Source organism: Rhincodon typus, chromosome 35 (assembly GCF_021869965.1).
Source record: "Rhincodon typus isolate 14 chromosome 35, sRhiTyp1.1, whole genome shotgun sequence".
Taxonomy (NCBI): Eukaryota; Metazoa; Chordata; class Chondrichthyes; order Orectolobiformes; family Rhincodontidae; genus Rhincodon; species Rhincodon typus.
The window spans coordinates 10,110,560-10,133,534 of NC_063366.1; the positions used below are offsets into that span (position 1 = coordinate 10,110,560).

General features: G+C 45.7%; 1 protein-coding gene across 1 annotated transcript; it reads left to right on the forward strand.

Moving 5' to 3' along the window:
* The first annotated feature begins 1,801 nt into the window (after positions 1-1,801).
* On the forward strand, positions 1,802-22,975 carry LOC109919789 (major histocompatibility complex class I-related gene protein-like). The gene is made up of 8 exons (XM_048616955.1): positions 1,802-2,070; positions 5,720-5,980; positions 10,290-10,565; positions 12,125-12,388; positions 17,191-17,295; positions 18,851-18,883; positions 19,194-19,241; positions 20,567-22,975. The coding sequence occupies exons 1-7, from the start codon at positions 1,965-1,967 to the stop codon at positions 19,238-19,240; spliced, it is 1,092 nt and encodes a 363-aa protein (XP_048472912.1). The 5' UTR covers positions 1,802-1,964; the 3' UTR covers position 19,241; positions 20,567-22,975.

Below are 22,975 nucleotides of genomic sequence, written 5' to 3' on the forward strand. Positions count from 1 at the left end.
CATCTAAAGGAACTTTCCAGAAGGAGATGTGTGACAGTGTCTACCCTCCACAGTCACTTCGAAGGCAGCGTGCGGTGGTTGTAAGTGCTGCATGAGCATTGGACTCATTACCATTTGCCCCACATCGTCAGGACAGGCATTATTCCATGTAAGACTGTCTTGCAATAAACTTACAGGTCAGGAAACAATGGGGCAGTCCTGTGCTACGTGCTCTACAGGAGGTTTTGATTTTGCCATGTGCACTGTGATTCACAGGTGCCTTTTACTGAATGGACGAAAAGAAAACACCCTTTGGCTAGCACACCTCTCACTTTACGGTACCTTACCGTACCTTTGAATGCTAAAGCATTTTCAAGGGCTCCCAGAGTGTTTCCCAAAGAAATGTGTTTCTACGGTGCTTTTTGGTCTCACAAAGAGGAGGAGGATTTGTAGTAAAAGATAACAAGTCGTAGAACTGGATGAACACAGCAGGCCAGGCAGCATCAGAGGAGTAGAAAAGCTGACATTTCGGGTCTGGGCCCTTCTTCAGAATTTCTTCTCCAGACCCGAAACATCAGCTTTCCTGCTCCTCTGATGCTGCCTGGCCTTCTGTGTTCATCCAGTTCTACGCCTTGTTCTCTCAGACTCCAGCATCAGCAGTTCCTACTATCTCTGGAGGATTTGTAGTGTTCTCTTCCCAGCAGGGAGCAGTGCTGAGTTTTGCTTTCAGCAGCTGCCATCAATTATTGTTGTAACTGAGTGCCCCAGCAGGTCCAAAGGGCTAAATTTAAATCCCTAATCATGTTTCTGATGTTGCTTCCTGATTCAAAGCCCTTTCTGCTGAGATGTGGAGGTGCCAATGTTGCACCGGGGTAGACAAGGTCATAAATCACACGACACCAGGTTAGAGTCTAACAGGTTTATTTGAAAACACAAGCTTTCAGAGTCTTACTCCTCCTTCGGGTGAGAGAGGTGGTATCAGATACAGAATTTAAAAGATCAAAGGGTCACACTACTGTTGCAGATGTACTAAACAAAGTTAAGATGCTGTTAAATCTTTAATCAGTTAAAAGGTTTAAATTGATTAATATGTTTATGTAAATCCCCAAATTCCTTTGGAGTCATTTTGAATTCCTTTGAACACACACACACACCTCTGATGCTGCCTGTGTTCCCCCAGCTCCGCACTGTGTTGTCACACACACACACACTCCTTTTCACTCTCTCTCCCCACACACACACACACACACACTCCTTTTCACTCTCTCTCCCCACACACACAAACGTGAATCTATGGTGTGAAACTGTACTTGCAGATACATTCTATTTTCTTCAAAAAGCACACAATTGATAGATAGTCAGTCAATGTGGCATTTGATAAATCCCTACTCTAGAATACAATCAGTCTGACTCCAGACCAGAACAGAGATTCTAAACTAGGCCTCACACCTAACGTGCATTGTCTGCCCTAAAATGTCACCTCTTTTTTACACTGATAAAACCTTTACTTCTCTCAGGACAGTGACTCCAAAGGAATTCGTGGATTTACATATACAGATTAATCAATTAAAACCTTCCGCGGCCCTTTGATCTTTTACTTATAAATTCTGTGTCTGATACCACCTCTCTCAGTAACACCTGAAGAAGGAGTAAGACTCGGAAAGCTTGTGTTTTCAAATAAATCTGTTGGACTATAACCCGGTGAGGTGTGATTTCTGACCTTTGAGCTCAGTTCATTCCCCACCCTGCAGCTCGTGATACATTTGGCCTGATTCCTCGATGTGGCTGTTTTACAAGTGTCTGACTTCTTGGAGTTGCAACGGTTTCAAATCTAGTTCTGCCAGAGACTGGTGACTCATCAATGTTTTTTATTGCAATTGGTTTGGCCATACGTTTGTCTCCGATCGGTACGAAGCTATATGAATAAACAGGAAGAAGAGTTTAATCGCTGTACGGGATGAAGGATTCGGGGATTGGGGAAAGATATGCCTGAGGAAAGGGTCGCCCGAAGTGTCTCTTCCACCATGAGGAAAGAAGTAAGAATGGAGGGAATGATACTTCTGGTGCTTCTGTGTGTACAGGTCTCTGCAGGTGAGAGGGGCTGTACCAGGCTGGGGGTTGCGTTAGAACATTAACATAACAGAGCGAGGTGAGAGAGGGCCAGTGCCAGGTGGACACTGCGGTCGGGAGGACTGAGGACGGTGTAGTAGGATGGGCAGGGTGAGGGAGGTGATTACGAACCAAAACAGAAGTTGCTGGGAAAGCTGAGCAGGTCTGGCAGTATCTGTGAAGGAAAAATCAGAGTTAACGTTTCGGGTCCGGTGACCCTTCCTCAAAACTGAAACGTTAACTCTTTTTATTTATTTTCCTTCACAGATGCTGCCAGACCTGCTCAGCTTTTCCAGCAACTTTGTTTATGTTCCTGATTTATAGCATCCGCAGTTCTTTCGGTTTTTATTTAGATGGTTACGAAGTTGGTGAGCGTGCGGGGAGGGGGGTGAAGTGCACGCCTTCACGATTAAATTAAATCATGATCGATATTTCCCATCTTCACGTCCATCCCAACCATTTTCCAACAAAAATCCAGTTCAGTTTTCTATTAATCTCCACTTGCAACGAGTACCCCCTGGGTAGTCACAACTTTCTGAATTCAGTATTTCCACTATTGCTCAACGTGAAGAGAAACCTCCTGACTTCACTGCTGAATGGCCTCGTTCTCAGTTTATGCTGATGTCGACTTGTTTTGTTTGGATTCTGTCAACTACTTGAAACATTTTTAAGTGCTTAGAAACATACAAAGCAGAGAGATCAGGAGCAGGAGCAGGAGCAGGCCATTCGGCCCTTCGAGACTGCTCCACCACTCAACATGATCGTAGCTGAATTTCCAACTCTGTACCCTGTTCCCGCTTTGTACCCCACACCCTTTGACAATTAGATTAGCTGTGACTGTTCTGTCCTCGAGGAATGATGAGCTTAAACACAGACAGAAAGTGCCGGAGGAACTCAGTAGGTCCGCAGAGAGAGATTAACATTTTTGAGTTTGAAATGGCATTTCTTCAGAACTGTCAGCCAGTTCAGTCTAGACCCAAACCATTCATCGTGAGAATGTCTTTCCACAAAACATCAGAGGTTCTTTTGACAATCACCTTAAACTGGAAGTCTACAATTCTTGAACCGTTCACCAAAGGAACTGGTTCTCTCTATTCTGACTATTGTGATGTTGAGCACTGATATCAAATCTCCTCAATCTTGTCTTCTCCAAAGAAAACAGACTGGGTTCTCCAATCCATGCACATTGCTGTGTGGTTCCTCACCACTGGAACCGTTTCAATTTATCTTTTCGACAAGCTCTCAAAGGAGTTCTCACAATCCCTAAAGTACTACACCCAGAATTAGAAAGGGCTACTCTGATTCAGCCTGCACTAGTGTTCTGTATCGATTCGTGAATTATAGAGTCGTAGAGATACACAGCATAGTCTAACTCGTCCATGCTGACCAGATATCCTATATAAATCTAATCTCATTAGCCAGCATTTGGCCCATGTCCCTTTAAAGCCTTCCTATTCATATACTCATCCAGATAGCTTTTAAATGTTGTAATCGTACCAGGTTCCACCACTTCCGATGGCAGCTCACTTCCATACATGCACCACCCTCTGTGTGAAAAATTTGCCCCTTTGGCCCCTTTTAAATCTTTTCCCTCTCACCTTAAACCTAAGCACTCCAGTTTTGGACTTCCCCATCCTGGGGTAAAGACCTTGTGTATTTACCCTACCTGTGCCCATCACAATTTTATAAACCTCTGTAAGGTTTCCCCCTTCAGCCTCCGAAACTCCAGGGAAAAAAGAGTCCCAGCCTATTCAGCCTCTCCTTATAGCTTCCAACCCTGGCAACATCCTCATAAATCTTTTCTGAACCCTGTCAAGTTTCACAGCATCCTTCACCAGAATTGCACAGAGTATTCCAAAAGTGGCCGAACTAATGTCCTGTACAGTCGCAACATGACCTCCCACCACCTGTACTCCATGCACTGACCAATAAAGACAAGCATACCGAACAACTTCTTCACTATCCTATCTACCTGTGACTCCACTTTGAAGGAACGATGAACACACCCTCCAAGGTCTCTTTGTTCAGCAATACTCCCAGGACCTTGCCATGAAGCGTTTCAGTCCTGCCCTGATTTGGCTTTCCAAAATGCAACACCTCACATTTATCTAAATTAAACTCCATCTGCCATTCCTTAGCCTAATGGCCCATCTGATCAAGATCCAATTGTACTATGCGGTAACCTTCTTTGCTGCCAGCTACACCTCCAATTTTGGCATCAACTGCAAACATAATAACCGTACCTCCTATGTTGACATCCAGTCATTTATATCAATGACAAACAGCAATGGACCCAGCACTTACCCATGTGGCACACCACTGGTCACAGGCCTTCAGCCTAAAAAGCAACCCTCCACCACCACCACCCTCTGTCTTCTACCTTTGAGCTAGTTCTGTATCCAAGTAGCTAGTTCTCCCTGTATACCATGTGATCTAATCTTGCTAACCAGGCTACCATGAGGAACCTTGTCGAATGCCTTACTCAAATCCATACAGATCACATCCACCACTAGGCCCTCATCAATCCTCTTCATTACTTCTTCAAAAAACTCAATCAAGTTAGTGAGACAAGATTTTGTATTCATTTAACCTTTCTTGGGATGTATGCAACTCTGGCAAGGCTAGCTTTTCTTTCCCATCCCAAATTCCTTTTTGGCTTGCCAGGTCATTTCAGAGGGAAGTTAAGAAGCATAGAATCCCTACAGTGTGGAAGCAGGTGATTTGGCCCATTGAGTACACAACAATCCTCTAAAATACATCCCACCCAGACCCACTCTCCTCCCCTATAACCGTGCATTTCCTATGGCTAACCCACCTAGCCTTCACATTCCCTGGACACGATAGACAATTTAGCACGGCCAATTCACCTAGCCTGCCGCACAATGCTATGGAACTGGAGTCACATGCAGGCTTGACCTGTCAAATTTCTTTCCCTCAGGGACAGGTGTATGAATGAGTGTGAAGTTACTCTGAAGAACACCCCAACCTATCCCATAGGCCTACATTTACCATGGCTGACACATAAGCTGCACATCCCTAGATAACTACTGGGAAATTTAGCTGCTGAATTACTTTTTTTTAGAACTTCTTGTAATATCTTTGCTAAGAAAAATGTGGAGTCACGGGGCTAAGATGGGAGGAGTGGGATGCTCTTCAGAAGGTCGGTGCAGACTCAGTAGGCCGAATGGCCTCTTCCTGCACTGTAGGGATTCTGCGGTTCACTTCGTGAGATCTGCGTGCACCATATGTTGTCTATGAGCCTGTTGCCTCAATCAAAACTCAATAAGGTTTGTTAAAAATTTGTATTATTTTTAGAAACGGCAAGGCAATCTCTGCATGTTTTCCTCTGTTGATCACACTGTTACAACAACAACAGTCTTTGTTTATGTGCCACATCTAAAGTCATACAATGTTCCACAGGTTGGTGACGCAAATTTCGGAGGAGAGATTCAGTTGGATTGTAGGGGCGCAGTGGGACGCTGAAGCCTTGATCATGGCCACTCAGTGAGGGATCTGGGAGGTAGGGGATAAGACTCAGGAGGACCACAGCAAGCAGGGATCAATTGTAGATCTTGTTTTCTGTTGCATTTCAATGTGGAGGACATGACCCTCTTGCCTCTTTTTGTTTCAGAGTCTCACTTTCTTCAGTACTTGGCCACTGCTCAGACTGCCACCCACCACCTCCCAGGCTTTGTGATCGTCGGTTATGTGGACGGTGTCCAGTTTTTTAACTATGACAGTGATCAGAAGAGATTGATTGCCCAGGGGCAATGGATGGTGGAAAATAAGAAGCCCCCATTCTGGGAGCAAAGTGCTGTGCTGGCACAGCAGAAGGAGAAACATTTCGAAACCTACATTGAGATGATAGCAGCGCGGACCAACCAGTCGGGCGGTGAGCGCTTACACTTTTGCCATTCACCATCTTTTTGACAGAAGCTGGGAGTGGAATGGCACCTGGATAGGGTATTGGGAAGGAAGTGGCTCCATCTCCATAGAACAAGGGCTGGAACAGAAAGTGTACATTAGACTTCAAAATTATGTCTTTTTTTTTTTAAAGAAAGCTGTTCCCACCTGGCTGATATTCCAAAGATTAGGGGAACATAGATTTCAGGGTTTGACCAAGGGATGCAGGAAAACATGGCAAGGATGTGGGAACCAAGAGAGGATTATAAAGAGGAATACCAAGGTATTCTAAGAGTGCTTGCAGAGATGGATAGCACTAGTATAGAGGATAGAAAGTCAAGATGTGAATTTGGAGTAAGGGCGAAAGTAATGAAATGTAAATCAAGGATACTGAATGCATGGAGTATAGTAAATTAGACTTTCGAGTTACAGACATGGATTGTCTTATGTTGTGACAGTAGCAGAGATCTGGCTCAAGGACTGAGTAGTAAATATCTCTGGATATAAGTTTTATACGGTATAGATAGGAAAGGAAGAAATGGAAGAGGGGTAGCATTATTGGTCATGGAGAGCATTGCAGTGCTAGAGAAAGTGTACATCCCAGAAGGTTCGAGGACAAAATCAATGTGACTTGAGCACAGAAACAAAACAAGTGCAATTATATTGCTAGTCGATAGATCACCAACAAGTGGAGAGTGACAAATATACCAACATTATAAAATAGTTTTAAATGGGGTGGTGGTGCTTAAACGACTTAAATATGGTCTGGGATAGTGGTATTGTTAAGGACAGAGAGGGGAAAATATTCCTATATTGTATTTGGAAGTTTCCTACAGCAGCACGTGTCCAGTCCAACAGCAAAGGGTGCACTGTTGAACCTAGGTCTTGAAAATGAGCTGGCCAACTCAATCAAGTGTCAGTGGGGGAGAACATTGAGGAGGTAGCGATCATTGTATTGTAAGGAAGGTAATAATAGAAAAGGACAATAGGCAATCCAGAGGATGATTAATTAACAAAGGAAGATCCAACTTCAATGAGGCACGTATGGGCTTGTTGACTGGAATAAATCTGTTTGAAAATCTGTAGCTGAACACTGGGCTAAATTCAAAGAGGAGCTGGCTCATTTGCACTTGGGTTGGCAAGGTGCTTCAGTGGTTAGCACTGCTGCCTCAGCGCCAGGAATCCAGGTTCAATTCCACCCTCAGACAACTGTCTGTCTCTGGAGTTTGCCCATTCTCCATGTGTCTGGGTGGGTTTTCTCAGGGTGCTCTGGTTTCTTCCCACAGTTCAAAGATGTGCATGTTTGGAGGATTGGCCATGCTAAATTGCTCACAGTACCCAGGGATGAGCAGGCGAGGTGGCTTAGCCATGGGAAATACGGAGTTACAGGTTTGGGCGAGGGTTGCTGTCTCGGTTGGATGCTCTTCAGAGGGATTGGTTTGGACTTGAAAGATCAAATGGCCTACTTCCACCCTGTGGGGATTCTATGGAAAGGAGGGCAAACAAATTCAGAGCTCCCTAGATGGAAATTGAGACAGCAGTTAAAATAAAGAATAAAAAGTGTGCTTATGACAGATGAATAAGTACAGTTGAGAACCAAAAGGAATATGAAAGGGCTGGGAGGAGGTGAAAGATGTTAGAGAAGCAAAGAGGGATTATGATAAAAGACTGGTGGTCAACATGAAAGGGTGTCTTAGAGTCTTCTGTGGGGATGTCAATATTAACAGGGTGGTAAAACTAGGACTGACTAGGGCCCAAATGATTTTTACACATGGAGGCAGGAGGCATGGCTGATGTATTAAATGAACACTTTGTATCTGCCTTTATCAAGGGGGTGAAAGCGGCCTTGGCCAGCAGGATACTCTGTCAGTAAAAACGTTCAAAATTGATCAGGATGAAGTGTTCAATAGAATGTTGATTCTTAAAGTTGGCACCATGACCAGATAAGATGTATTCAATGATAGTGAAGGATCTTTGAGTTTTCCCTCGACTTGGGAGATGCCCAAAAATTGGAAAAGTGAAGATTTTGCGCCCTTGTTCAAAAAAGCCTGGAAGGCTAAGGCCTGCAGTTACAGACAAATCAGTTTAAAGTTTGCAGTGGGGAAGCTTGTAGAAACAATTATCCATAGCCAGACAAATAAAAGTGGCTTGTAGACAACCAATGCTGGAGTTCACAGCGGGTCAGACAGCATCTGTGGAGAGTGACAGCAAGTTAATGTTTTGAGTCTAAATGACTCTTCTTCAGACCTGGAGTGAAGTGCACAGGGGACAGCATTTATGCTATAGTTTGGGGAGGGAGGGTGTGGAGGTGGTGGAGTGTAGAGTGCTGGCAGAGAAAAGATGCTGATAGTTCAGATTAAGTGGTCAGAATGTGAGAATGGCAGTACAATAGTGTGTCTAGCTGCCAGAATTGAAAGGACGGATAGTCCCTCTGGGGTGGGGGCAGAGGAGAGAGGATATGGTGATTGAGAATGTAACAAGCTAAAAGAAAAGGAAGGAATGGTTCACAAATTCTCACATTCCGATCACTTAATCTGAACTATCTGCCAGCACCCTACACCCGCTACCCCCACCCCAACGCCCAAACTGTAGCATAAATGCTGTCCCCTCCACACTCCACTTAGCTCTGATGGAGTCATCTAGACTCGAAACATTAGCTTGCTCTCTCTTCATGGATGCTACCTGACCCACTGTGATCTCCAGTACTGGTTATTTTCAGTACAAATTCCAGCATCTGCCACAATTTTCTCCCAGAATAAAAGTGGCTTGTTTTTAGGGAAGGATTCTAAAGGGGAAATCCTCTTTGACTAACATGCAAGAGTGGTTTTTGTTTTTTTTTTGAAGAGGTAACAGGTAGAAGAATTTTTGTTTTCAGTTGCAGGAAGGAATGCAAGGGGAAGGTTCAGTCCTTTAAATATCCTTTAAAAGGAGTGGTGTGGAGTTGCAGATTTGGTAACAATCTAGTCTGGTATTGGTAGACCTTTTGAATATGCACAATTGATGCCGTTGCACTCCTTCAAATTCATCCAGCGGATTGCTCACACTCGGTTCAGTTATTTAGCCCTGAGTTTATTTGACAACTTGTTGGGTTCTTGCATCCTTTAAAGATAGCATATTTTAAAGATAGTCACCCTTTTAAAGCACGTTTCAATTAGTGAGGTCTGGATGTCCTTGTGTATCGGTATCCAGGTACCGTAAGTAATTAAGAAAGTGAATAGAATATTACTGTTTATTTTGACGGGAACAGAATGCAAACGTTGGGAGGTTATGCTTCAGTTATCCAGGTCACTGGTGAGAGTAAATCTGGAACACAGTATAAGGTATTGCTGTTCTTATTTACGTAACACTGTAAATGTTTTGGAGGCAGTTCATAGAAGGTTCACTTGACCAGTACCAGGAATGGGCAGGCTGTATGAAGAAGAAAAGGTAGGGTCAGGTTTGTCTTGTGATGGCTGGAGTTCAGAAGAATTACAGGTGACTTGATTGAAATGTAAACAATCCTGAAGGGTCCAGCCAAGATGGATGTGAAGTACATTGTTTCCTCTTGTGAAACAATCTAGATCCAGAGTCACCACCAAAATAAATAGAATAGAATCCCTACAGTGCAGTAACAGGCCCTTTGGCCCAACAAGTCCATATAAACTATCTGAAGAGCACCCCACCCAGACCCATCCTCCTATCCTTTCCCAGAACCCCTCATTTCCCAAAGCAAACACACCTAACCTATACATCCCTGAACACTATGGGCAATTTAGCATGGCCAATCCACCTAGCCTGCACATCTTTGGACTGTGGGAGGAAACCGGAGCACCCGGTGGAAACCCACGCAGACACGGGGAGAATGTGTAAACTCCACACAGACAGTTGCCCGAGGGTGGAATCAAACTTGAGTCCTGGCACTGTGAGGCAGCAGTGCTAACCACTGAGCCACCGCGCCACCCCTAAAATAAAGTGGCTGTTCTGTTTAAGAATAGGATAAGGACATTTTTCTTTTCTTTGTGAATCTTTAGAACTCTCTTTCTTGCAGGTAGCCTTTTGGAGACTCAAAAGGGGTGGTGGGGTCGGTTTATTAGGGATAGATGGGATAGCGAAGTCATCAGATCGGCAGAATTGAATGGTCGGGTCGGTCCAAAGGGCCGAGTGGCCTAATTCTGTCCCCGTTTTGTATGTTTACATACTGCTATAGAAATGATTGATGCTACTGCCTGCTTCCAATTGTTGAATGATCTGATGCAGGCTAATGGGTGAGGTCTCGCAGTCCTATGGGATCTGATTCCCTGCATCCATCTCACTGACAGGGATCCACTGGTTCCAGCTAATGACTGGCTGTGACCTCCGGGAGGATGGCACCGCAACTGGATTCTCACAGTTTGGCTGGGACGGGCAAGATTACATGAAATTTGACAAAGATCGCCAAGACTGGGCCACTACGGTACAATGGGGAGAGAGCACGAAGAAATGGTGGGAGAACATCAGAGCGTGGAATGATCAGCACTGGAAGTATTACTTGGAGGAGGAGTGCATTCACTGGCTAAACACCTACCTGGACTATGGACAGCAGATGCTGAGTACCAGTAAGTGAGGGGTTAGGGACACCGAGAGTGAGTGAGGGAGGTGGGGGGACTGAGAATCACTGAGTGAGGGGTGGGGTAGTGACAGTAGGGGAGGGATTGTTGGTGACTGAGCAGGGTGTGAGAATCGGTGAGTGGCGGCGGAGTTGGGGGGTGGGGGGGAAGTGAGTGGGCGTTGACAAGAGTGTGGGTGAGTGGGGGGGATGATGGGGAGAGTTGGTGAGCGAGAGAGGGGAGCGGGTGTGCGGGTCGGTGAGGGGGGTGGGCGAGTGCCGGTCGGTGAGGGGGGTGTAAGTCGGTGTTACAAATCGGAGGGTAACCACCCCCCTCCCCCAGAGAACTAAAACTGAAACACCCAAAGAGGAGCAGCTCGCGCCATAATCTGTAAAAGGAGCGTGAGAAGTGGTGTAACCTGCTTCTCAGCAACTTCTCGTGGTTAAGTAAACTAAACCCCTGTCACTCGCTTTAAAATCAACAAGTAACAGTTTATTTATCTAACTTTAACAATGAATAAATTAACAAACTATTAACAAATGGAATAAATCCTTTCTAACTACCAGCTGTTCCTGAATAAAGCAAGATTCAAATGGTATACTGTTCTAATAAATATGAGACCCAGTTATATAAAGAAAAAGCATTTAGTCTCTCAAAATAACAGCCAGGTTACAGGTCTTTTGGAATGTTCTGTGCCTTTTCTATTGATTCTTTTGTCAGGAATGCTTTCTCCGTCGATTATTCTGTCAGGAATATTAACAAGTTGTGCTGTTGGTAACATTATTATTTAGATGGTGCTTTCCCTAAGGCATAGAGGAGGCTTTGAGAGTTCATAATTCTCTCTCGAGAGTTGAGGACCGTTAGCTCTGGCGGATGGCAGCTAGTTTTGGGATCTTTGTCTAACTGCCTCCTTTTTATACCCTTGATGACACATCAATATTTCTGTCGGTTGGATTGGTCCAATGTTCTCAAAACCATCAGACATAAATTTAATAGATTTTTGGCATCTAAGTACCTGGTTCAAATTGATTTGGCTAATTCAAAAGCCTGTTGTCTTGGTTAAAAACTGCTGCTTGGCCTGCTAACAGTACGGCCTTTCGATACAAATGTTTCAATTTGGGTGCTCTCTGTGTATTTGCAAACTTTCAAGCTGCTGTTCAAAGACGTCCATTTTAAATCTCTAAGCACATGCTCTTTAAAGGGGCTGCATAATGCTTCCCCCCCCCCCAGCAACTTACAAATACCAAATTCTAACTTCCTGCCTCCTAATCCACAAGTACTCTGTCCAACTTTGCAACAGTCGGTGAACGAAGGCAGGAGTGTGTGTCGGTCAATGAATAAGCAAGAGGGGATTGGAGGAAGTGAAGGGGGGAGGTTAGAGTTAGTGAATGAGGTGGGGAGGCAGTGAGAGTCAGTGTGGGAGGGGGAGGCGGGAGAGTCGGTGAGTGGGGGAAATGAGGTTCTAAATGGGGGGGGGAGGCAATGCGAGTCAGGGAATGAGGGAGCAGTGAGAATCATGATCTCTCTCTTAATGTTCCTGCACTGACTCCTGTTCCTCTCTCCCTCAGTTGCCCCCATTGTGTCCTTTACCCGTCTGGGTGATTCTAACCGGCTGTCCTGTCTCATCACTGGGTTTTACCCCCAAGCCATCGAGGTGACTCTGTGGCGGGATGGAGTGTTGGTCGATGAGACCCTGTCCACTGGGATCTTACCCAATCACGACAGGACCTACCAGATCCGGAAATGGATGGAGTTTGATCCGGAGGATCAGGCTGAGTATTCCTGTCATGTGGAGCACAGTGGGCTGGAGGAGAAGCTGGTGGTGATTTATGGTAAGACTGTTTCTCACTGTTTGAGAGGAAACCAGACTCGGGCTAGGATCACGGGGGTGTGATGGTGTGGGTCACTGCTAAGTTCTTGCTTTAGGACAGGCTAGGGATGGGATGGAGCGTGAGAAATAAACATTCACTTCCACGTGTCAAAGATATCATACCATTTTTGGACAGTTGTGATTTTAGACTGTGTAACCTAGAATATTGCAGTATGACATGAACCATTGTATCTTGGAGCCCTGTTAACAGACTGTAAGCTGGTTGGTGAGATGGAAAGAAACACACATACCTTCTTCTGTGCACAGAGTTTACTGTGTTCTCAGTCTTGCCCCTCCCAATCCAGTTTCACAGTTGCTCTGCTCACAGGAAATTGACATGAACCATGAGTTCCTCTTAACATGAACAATATGATTAACCATTGCCAGAATCCCTTCTTTAAATTTAAACTTTTGTTGACAGGTTTTCTAAAACCGAATTGCAAGGCCATGTTTTCTGTAGAATGCCATTCCACTCCACTTATCTTTCACAGATCGAAAGAGCTCCTCTTTTCTGAGAGGGCATTCTGATCAGGGGTCTCTTTCAGAAATGCGGAGCCATACTTCCATTCTGATCGGCCCCTCAACTCATAGAACGGTTGACTAAGGACAAGCCACTCTCCCATTTTCACAGCAGTATTCGGAGACCAAATATGCTGCACAAGAGACAGACACTATGATAAGCTGATGCTAAAGCTTAAGTTTGTTAAGGTAAGTATGAGGCTGGTGAGCAGAGGAAGTAGGGTACAAGTTAAGTAAGGTGGCATTTGGGAAAGGGAGTTGGGAAGATCGGGTGTCAGGGGATTGAGTGGCATGTGAACAGGATGCCAAGTGGCTAAGGTGCTCGGGCACACGGGGGGCTAGGCAAGTGATGCAGTGGTTTGGTTGACTAGAGTCATAGAGTTACACAGCCACGGAAACAGACACTTCGGTCCAACTCGTCCATGGTGACTGGATATCCTAAACTGATTTCGTCCCAGTTGCCAGCATTTGACTCTAACCCCTCACAACTCCTCCTATTCATGTACCCAGCCAGATGCCTTTTAAATGTTGTAATTGTACCAGCCTCCACCACTTCCTCTGGCAGTTCATTTCATACATGCACCACCGTCTGTGTGGAAAAAAAAATTGCCCCTTTTGGTCTCTTTTAATTATTTCCCCTCTCACCTTAAATCTATGCCATCTAGTTTTGGACTCTTTCCACCACCTCCCCCCACCCCCACCATCCTGGGGGAAAAGACCTTGGCTATTCAGGCTATCCACGCCCCTTTAAGATCACCCTTTGATGCTTCAGGGAAGATAACCCCAGTCTATTTAGCCTCTCTATAGCTCAAACCTTCCAATCCCGGCAACATCCTTGTACAACATCTTTCCATACAGCAGGGAGACCAGAATTGAAGATATTTTATCCATCGGGTGAGGGTGGAGTAGCGTGTTATCTAGATTATCCTGGGGGCAATTGAGGACCGAGGGAATTGGGTCTGGATGGGGTGGAGAATCAGGTCTAGTGGTGGATGCAGTGGGCAGTGGATGGGATGGGGTTAGACCTATCTGGACATGGGGTGGGGTTGTAAGAATGGGTGAGGTGCTGTTGCAGGAGGTGATATAGGCGTTGGGTCAGGATTTGAGATTGTAAAGGGGCTGCCAGGAGGTGTATTTGAGGTGATCTGAGGTCTGTTGTGGGAGTCAATATAATAGTTACCCAGGATTAGACTGGGTCTTTAATCATAGAATCATAGATACCTACAATGCGTAAGCAGGCCACTGAGCCCATCGAGTCCACACCAACCTTCCAAAGAGCATCCAGCTCTGACCTGCCCACCCACCCTATCCAATCCCTGCATTTCCCATGGCTAATCCATGTCACCTGCACACCCCTGGACACTATGGGCAATTAAGAGTCTAACAATTCCTCTGAGTCCCAATTGAATTAACTGCAACAAAACCCTCCAAGTCTCTGATTTGTCTGGAGACTTTCAGAGGGTTCCAGGAGTACAGGAAATGCCCAGCAGAATCTTCAATTACCCGGCTCACGTTGTCAATGCTACGGTGAGAATTTGCGCCTGGTCACCAGTGCACAGCTCCCATCGACACTGTAGAAGGAACGATCTGCCCAGGGGAAAGGCTGGGCTGAAATTGTGTCTCCATCGCCTTGTCACACGTTAGAATGAAAGCAGCCATTAATGAGTAGGTGATGCTCAGGGTCTGGGTGGGTAGTGGTGAAATGGAAATGGTATTCATGGCCAGTCTGTGCCAATAGAGACATTTGGGTTTGGTTCTGGTGGAGATGACACTCTCAAGCCTGAATCCTGAGGGTTGAGTCTGATGCAGACCCTGAGTGGGAAGAAAGTTTTCAGACCCCAAAAAAAGGAGATTGTGGGCCGGGTTAGTGAAGGGGAATTGTTCTTCGTACGATAGGCATTTAGAAAAGAGTGCTTCTGGGTTTATGAGGGGGAAGGGAGTTGGGGAGATGTGTGCCAGTGTGTGTTCCTGTGCCTGTGTCCCGTACACGTACCTATGTGTGTTCATACTGATGTGTATCTGTGCAGTGTTCGTGTCTCTGCCTTTGTGTGTGTGTTCGTGTCTGCGTATATATGCGCACTTGCGCGCATCAATGTTTGTCAGTGTCAGCTTGCTGCATCTAGAACATAGAACATTATAGCGCAGTACAGGCCCTTCGGCCCTCGATGTTGCGCTGACCTGTGAAACCAATCTGAAGCCCATCTAACCTACACTATTTCATTATCATCCATGTGTTTATCCAATGACCATTTAAATGCCCTTAAAGTTGGTGAGTCTACTACTGTTGCAGGCAGGGCATTCCATGCCCTTACTACTCTCTGAGTAAAGCACCTACCTCTGACATCTGTCCTATATCTATCACCCCTCAATTTAAAGCTATGTCCCCTTGTGCTAGCCAGTGCTATCTGTCAGTGCAGAGCTTCAAGGGAGCAGCAGGGTTGAGGGTTCGGACTATAAGAATCTTGAATGTAGTACATTGTGATGGACAACGACTTTTATCGGACCAAAAGAAGCCTCTTTGATTGTGCTCATATTGCACACGTTCTTTGGTATCTGCCTGTGGTTCATTAGTTCCCCTCCTTCCCAGCCATGAAAAGCTCATTAGAGGCTGCTGTCTGCTGTTCCGAACCAACCCAAAGCCCCTCTTCTGAGCTCAGCAGCAAATTCTGTCAGCCCAGGCCTCTGGTTTCAATTCATGCAACCTCCCACTGCCGCCTGCACCTTTGGTGCAATCTCTCTCTCGTTTTCTTCCACCCAGTGTTGGTCACTGTGAGAGGGATAAAATTGGGTCATTGTAATAAACCTGTCTGGAACCTTGGTGAGACTGCACTTAGGTTCCAGTGTGAAGATCCAGTTACTGTGTAATTTAAAACAAAAATATGGAGACACTGGAAGGAGTGTAGAGGATGTGTACAGTGGTGGTAACAGAAATGTGTGGATCTAAATATCAGGACACCATTAACATTCTCGGTCTGTTCTCCCTAGGGAGCAGGTTGGTAATAGAGGCCATTAAAATAACAAAGTGTTTCATTAGTGTGGTGCCTTGGATCACAGTGTGTATCCAAGCAGTTCTTTTCAGATTCGGGTAAACATAAGTAAGAGAAGGCTCGACTACATCGATTTGCTTAAATATGAATGTTTATTAAGTAATTTAAAAATAAGTGGAAGAGAAAAGGAAGAAAAGCAAGTCTCACGCCCTCCTGTCCATCAGGGGCCCCTCGATTAATGGCTGTCCCAGAGGCTTCAGTTCGTTTCTGGCACCATTCACAATTCCAAGCTAAGGCGAAGCCCTGCCCTTTGGAATGAAACACTCTCTCTCTTATACAGTGTAATGAACAGCCAGCACAAAGAAAGCAGATACAAAAAGACAAAACTGCTGGTTGGCACAGAAAACACAGGATGGGAAAACAAGTGCAGGTGTCATCTTCGGCTCGGGAGGGAATGTACATAGCACTTATTCAAGGTCATGCAGCTAGTCAACAATTATTCTAAACTTTCCCATCCTGTATAATCTATTTTCCCACGCAGCTGTCAAATATCATCATCACCTTTTAGTCCTTCAACCCATTCTATCCACATGGGTACATTGTGAATGTTTCCTCTTGATTTGAGCACAGAACACCAATAAAACATCATTGCCAATTCGAGGGAATTTAAGAGAACGTTATAAAAGCAAAGAGGAAATCCAGAGGGAGTGGTTGAAGAGGATAGTACAGATGGGTTCAAGGTGAAACTAAGCAGCAATACGAGGGAGAAGGGAGTAGTTAATTATGATGATATGGTTCTGATGACGGTGGCTCAGTGGTTAGCACTGCTGCCTTACAGCACCAGGGACTCAGGTTCAATCCCAGCCTCGGGCAACAGTCTGTGTGGAGTTTGCATGTTCTCTTTCTCTCTCTCTCTCTCTCTCTCTCTCTCTCTCTCTCTCTCTCTCTCTCTCTCTCTCTCTCCCTACAGTCCAAAGATGTACAGGTTAGGTGGATTGGATGTGGAAAATGATGGGTTACAGAGGTAGAGTGGGGATTTGCATATGAGTGAGCTTCTGTTCAGAGGATCAGTGCAGACCCAATGGGCTGAATGGCCTCTTTCTGCACTGTAGGTGTTCTGTGTGAAATTTGCATGAGTTTAGATGGGAGGAGGCCTGAGTGGAGCTTAGTCACTAGAATGTAATAAGTGGGTTGAATGGTCTGTGTAATCCTTATTCTCTGTCTCACACACATTGTGCCTCTCCTCTCTGTCTTACAGTGCCAGAGTTTCGCTCCCAGGTATTTGTTGCTGTTGGGATTTTACTTGGAGTACTCATGATCATCACAGTCCTTCTCGTAGTTGTCGTCATCTACAAAGAGAGAGGTAAGATCCTGCACAAAATGTGGTAGGGCCCCACTTGATTTGGAGGGCTGTGGTGGGGGTGGGGGGTTTGGGTAGGTGCTTGGGGCAGCTCGGGACCGTGGAAGTTAAGGGCTCAGGGTTTTGGTGGAGCTGCTCGGGGAGGCGAGGTGGTCCCAAGGTAACTCTGTAGTTGGGGATTGCCTCGGGCTACGGGGCCCATGGGCTAACTGTAGTGACTCACCAAGGGTTTGAGGCGTTGAAGTGATCCAGTAGCGAAGGTCAACAGGGCAGGGGGTGGGGAAGGTTTTGTAAGTGCTCAGGTTGGGAGAGGCAGTCTCACTGTCTGCAGAGAGTACTTCAGGGTGGCGTTTACTCCGGTAGGGAGGCTGGAGTTACCAAACCTGGATGCCTCATCACATGACTAAGCCATGCTGCAGCCATTTGTTGGCCAATCCATCATCTTGTTGCATCATTGCCTTCCTACGCCAATCAGAAAGCAAGAAGACCTCTTACCAATGGATAGTGCAGCCTCGGGGTGTTCCCATCCTCCTCGGGGGCTTTGCTGGGTAGCGGGGTGGGTGGGGGCGTTGGATAACAGACTTCCAGGGTGTTCCCATCTTCCTGAGGAGAGTCTCAAGTCAGCGAAGGGAGCACTGAGTGGGTGCAAGGGCTCCAGGCTCTGGGTTGAATGTTGTGTCTTCGAGGCGTAGGCTCCCATGGTCAGGAACGGGTTTCAGTTTGGCACAGGCTCTCAGTTCACTCAGGAGGGTGGGAGAGAGTGATGGGAGACTGAAGATGAGACATTCAGGTGAGTGGGGCGAGTGACTGGGTCAGGTCCGTGAGGAGGGAGGAGGTCAGGTGATTGTGGGAGTGAGGGGCTCAGGTCCAGTGGGAGCAAGGGGCCATAAAGTCATTGAGGTGTACAGCACGGAAACAGACCATTCGCTCCAACTCGTTAATGCTGACCAGATATCCTAAATTAATCTAGACCCATTTGCCAGCATTTGGCCCATATCCCTCTAAACCCTTCCTCTTCATGTACCCATCCAGATGCCCTTTAAATGTTATAATTGTACTAGGCTCCACGACCACCTCTGGCAGCTCATTCCATACGCGCATTACCTTCTGCATGAAAAAGTTGTTCCTTCGGTCTCTTTTAAATCTTTCCCCTCTCAGTCAGGTCCATGTGGGAGTGAAGGAGTGGGGGGGCCAGGTCATTGAGAGAATGAGGACCATGGTTTCAGGGTTGAAGTGAGGAGCAACAGGATAGAGTGAGAGGTGGGAGGATTTGGTGGGAATTTGTAAGTCAGGGTGTGGTGGGAGCAGTGAGAGTGAGGGGGAATAGGTGAAGTGCGAGGGGCAACGGGGTGAGGTGAAAGTGAGACGGCACAAGGTGAGTTGGGAGTGAGAGAAAGAGGGAGTGGCAGTGTCAGTGGGAGTAGGGGCCCAGTATTAATGCAGAGCTGGACCCAATGAGAGAAGGGTTCACCCTTTTCCTTTTGACTGGGCATTCTCATCAGTTTCCTGTCTAACAACATACAGAAAATCAATCACTGAACTTTCCTTGTTTTTACAGCGAGAAGGAAGAGTGACTATGTCCCTACACACAGTAAGCTGAACGTGAACTATGCTCTGGATGTCTGTGTGGCCATCTCAATGTCCATTCTGTGACTGAAACACTCAACTGCTGATTCTCCCTCTGTCCCTCTATCTCGATGTCTCTGATTTTCTCTCTCTCTCTGTGTGTGTGTGTGTGTGTGTGTGTGTATATGTATTTGTGCGTCTGTGTGTGTCTCTGGCTCCCTGTATGTCACCCTTTTCCTTTTTCCATGTCTCCATCTCTTTCCCTGTTGTCCCTTGTGTCTTGTGTGCTGAATGTGTTATTGAACATTTTTAATACCTCCTCCTTCCATTAACAGCTTCTGATGATGGGATGTCCTCAGCCAGTTCCATTGCCAGTTCCTAAGGTATGAATAGTTTTCGTAAATAGTAAGAGCAGATCATTGTAACTGGGATACAGGAGCTACAATCTGAAGGGTGGACTCCTACCTCAATGTCTCTCTCTCTCTGTGCGATCACTAAAGATTAGCTCATACAGTTCAACGCTGAGCTTTCAGACTGACTTCAGAGGGCTGCCCCTATGTGAGTCTGAACCTCAAAGTATCTTTGAGAGGTGATGTTTGGTTGTAGAAACATCACATCCTGGATGTGGCCTCCTGTCAGCTGCTTGACTTCCTGAAGGGAGTTGATTCTGTAGGGGTTCTCGTTGCAGTTTGTTCCTGGAGTTTCACGTTGCTTTCCCAAGATTGTGAATTATTGGGTGTTTGTGCAATGCTGTGTGGTGGGTGGGGTCTGGATCTGATGGAGAAATCGCAGCAGTTCAGGAAATTAGACCACGAGGAGTTAAAGTCATACAGCACGGAAACATACCCTTAGGTCCAGCTCGTCAATGTCAACCAATTTTCCCAATTTAAGCTCGTCCTTTTAGCCTATATTTGGCCCATATCCCATTAAACCTTTCCTATTCATGTATCGGCCAAACATCTTTCAAATGTTGTAACTGCAGCTACACCTACCACTTCCTCTAGCAGTTCATTCCTCATACGAACCATGATCTTGGAGGGAATGCAGTGTCGACGGATCAGAATGAAACCTGGACTTTGAGAGTTAAATTATAACGAGAAATTAAACAAACTAGGGCTGTGTTCACTGAAATCTTGCAGGTTAAGGGCTGGTTTGATCGATGCTTTTGAGGTATTAAGGGAAATAGCTATTTTGACGGAGGGAAACTTTCAGTTGATTGGGGAGTTTCAAAGTCTCGGTCCAAAGGTTTACTCGTCAAGAGTGCAATTAAGAAGCTCTTCCACACAAAAAGGGTGGGAAATGGTTGCAACACCAATCCTCAAAATGTAATTGACGTTAAATGAACTGTTAATGAGTCTGTGAACAGAAAGCTGTAAACCTCCAAAGGAGGGAAATCAAGGAAAGGTCAACACACTTGAAGGTAGGCCAGAGATCCTCCATGATCACAATATATTCGGGGGCTAAGAGGTTTCCTGCCCTGCCATTCCCTGTTCTGGGAATTTTGCACATACAATGGATCTTGGTCAGCTGGCTTATTCCCAATGGGTTTTGTTGTGGGCTTTTGATTTGATTTCGATTTGTTCATAGGCTGTAGGTTGTTGATTGTCCATCCCAGATTTATTCCAGATTGCCATTGCATTTATTGAGGTCTCCTGTCTGCTGTTTATTCCCTCACACTCAGTAACCATTGTTTCTTCCTCTTCCGCAGTGGCCTACCATATCCGACTGGGAATCCACAGACGCCATTTCCCAAGGTCAGCGGCTGAAGTCAATGACAGATTCGTGGAGGAGTGATTCCTGCTCAATCTCAAATTCTGGCATGTTTTGAAAATCTGATTCCAAATCGTGGCAATGTTAACATTTCACTGTGAAGCCCTGACCTGCTAATGTTTAAGCTGTTTTATCACGTTTGACCCCCTTCACAGGCTGTTCATCAGTGGGATAGTCCCAGAACTCAAATCGAATATCTCTGCACCTTTAGTACTCGAATAACCCTTTCTTATATTAACGGAACATGGCAATTCTAGTCGAGACTGATTTGATTGATTGAACCCAAACACTACCTTACTGTGACATTATCTGTCCAAATGCAAGACAGGACCAGACGACAGCATCTCAGGATAAAGGGACATCAATTTAAAACCGAATTGAGGAGGAGTATCTCCTCTCCGAGGCTTTGGAATTCTTTGCCGCAGAGAGCTATGGGAGCAGAGTCCTTGTGCATATTTAAGGCTAACATAGATCTATTTGGGTGGAATCAACGTTTATGGGGAGAAAGGAGGAAAGTCGACGTGAAGAGTGTTCTTCCTACTGAATAGCAGAGCAAGCTCAAGGAACGGAAAGGAATACTCCTGTCTCTATTTGTTACGGTCTTATAAGCCTTGTATCACAAGCCCTTCTCCTTGCCCAGGTCAAGTCACAATCTCGGAATTTCTTGACTTTGCATGTTCCCCACGTTCAGTCGAGCGCCCAATGCTATGTCTGGCCCTAAAGCAGGGACATGGTGGTGTGCAGTGCTCCTGTCTGGAATTCAAGGCTCCACCATTCTCTCCAGGCCCCTCAGATTCTCCTCACATTCTTATCTTTTTTGAATAAAAGCAAAGTACTGTGGATGTTGGAAATCTGAAGCAAACAAGGGGGGACTCTGGAGAAGCTCAGCCGGTCTAGCAGCATCTGTGGAGAGAAAAAGCAGAGTTAACATTTCAAGTCCAATCTGATTCTTCAGAACTGGAAAGATGAATGGAATGAATTCTTCTGTTCGGCAGTATAGTCATGTCTCACTCGAGACATTTAACTCTGTTTCTCTCTCCACGGGTGCTGCCTGAGATTTTCGATATTCTGTGTGTTTGATTCTTTTCTTTTGCTTTCAGTCGGGCTGCCGGCTTCATCTTCCATTCCTGACAGTTTTTTGTTTTTTTTTTTTTTTTTTTTTGTTTTTAATCTTTTGGGATCTTCCAAAATCCCCAGTGTCTATGAAATGTTTTGTCAACAAAGGCCTCAAACTATGTTTGGGTAGCACTGCTATATCACCGCGCCAGGGATGCAGGTTCGATTCCTCCCTTGAGCGACCACATGTGTGGTTGTACATTCTCTCCAGTTTCCTCCAACAGTCTAAAGTTGTGCAGGTTAGGTGGATTGGCCATGCTAAATATCCCACAGTGTCCAGAGATGTGCAGGCCATGTGGATTAGCTATGGGAAATGTGGGTTAACAGGGATAGGGTAGGGGGTTTGTCTGGGTGGGGTGCTGTCTAGACAGTTGGCATGGACCCGATGGGCCGAATTGCCAGCTTCCACTCTGTAGGAAATTCTGTGTTTCCCATCAACTCTCCTTTGGGCTGCTTTAGTGAGGGCAGAACGCAAACAGCGATTAACACTCAAGTGTGGCGTGACCAATTCTGAGCCAACATCAGTGAGAATTCTTGCTGCTTCTAGCTCCTGGAGATCAGCTTTCAAGCTGCTTCACTTTCCATTCCTGACTCTGGAGGCTCAAAGGGCAAGGAGATTCATGGGAACAGGGAGAATAAGGTAGGGGGTTGGAAAAGGAGGGTTCAGCGGTGAGACCTGAGTTGGTGCCCCTTTTCCACCCCACCCCCTCTCCGGGCATAATTGGCCCCAAACCCGGCAAGCAGTTTGCCCTTGTTCTTCGGCTGGGAGACCAGCCACGTCTCTTCCCTCCTGGGAAGAGAGTTAACCAAGCTCTTCGTTAAGCTTCTTAATTGGCCATTGATGGTGAATATAGAAGTCAGCCATGGACATTGACACTGAACTTTAATCACTGAGTTGGTGAGAAGCTTGTCTGTTGGACCAAATTGCACAGCTATTTGCCCTTCCTGACATCTTCCTCGCAACTTCAAGGGAGTTTGCAATCACGCATTATAATTCCTGCATAAGAATCACCTATTCAAATCGCAGCTAGTGAAAACTCTAATTAAAACTGTCCTGAAAGTCATTTCACGAGACTGAAGCGTGTAAATCAGGTGTCGTGAAATTGAAGGAGTTTGCAATCGATCACTTTATTTAAGTTACTCTTTTTAATAAGCAAATGTAGCAATTTTCAAGTATTTTAACAGAAACAGCCTGCACAATAAACCATTCGGATGTTTGGTTTGTACTTTT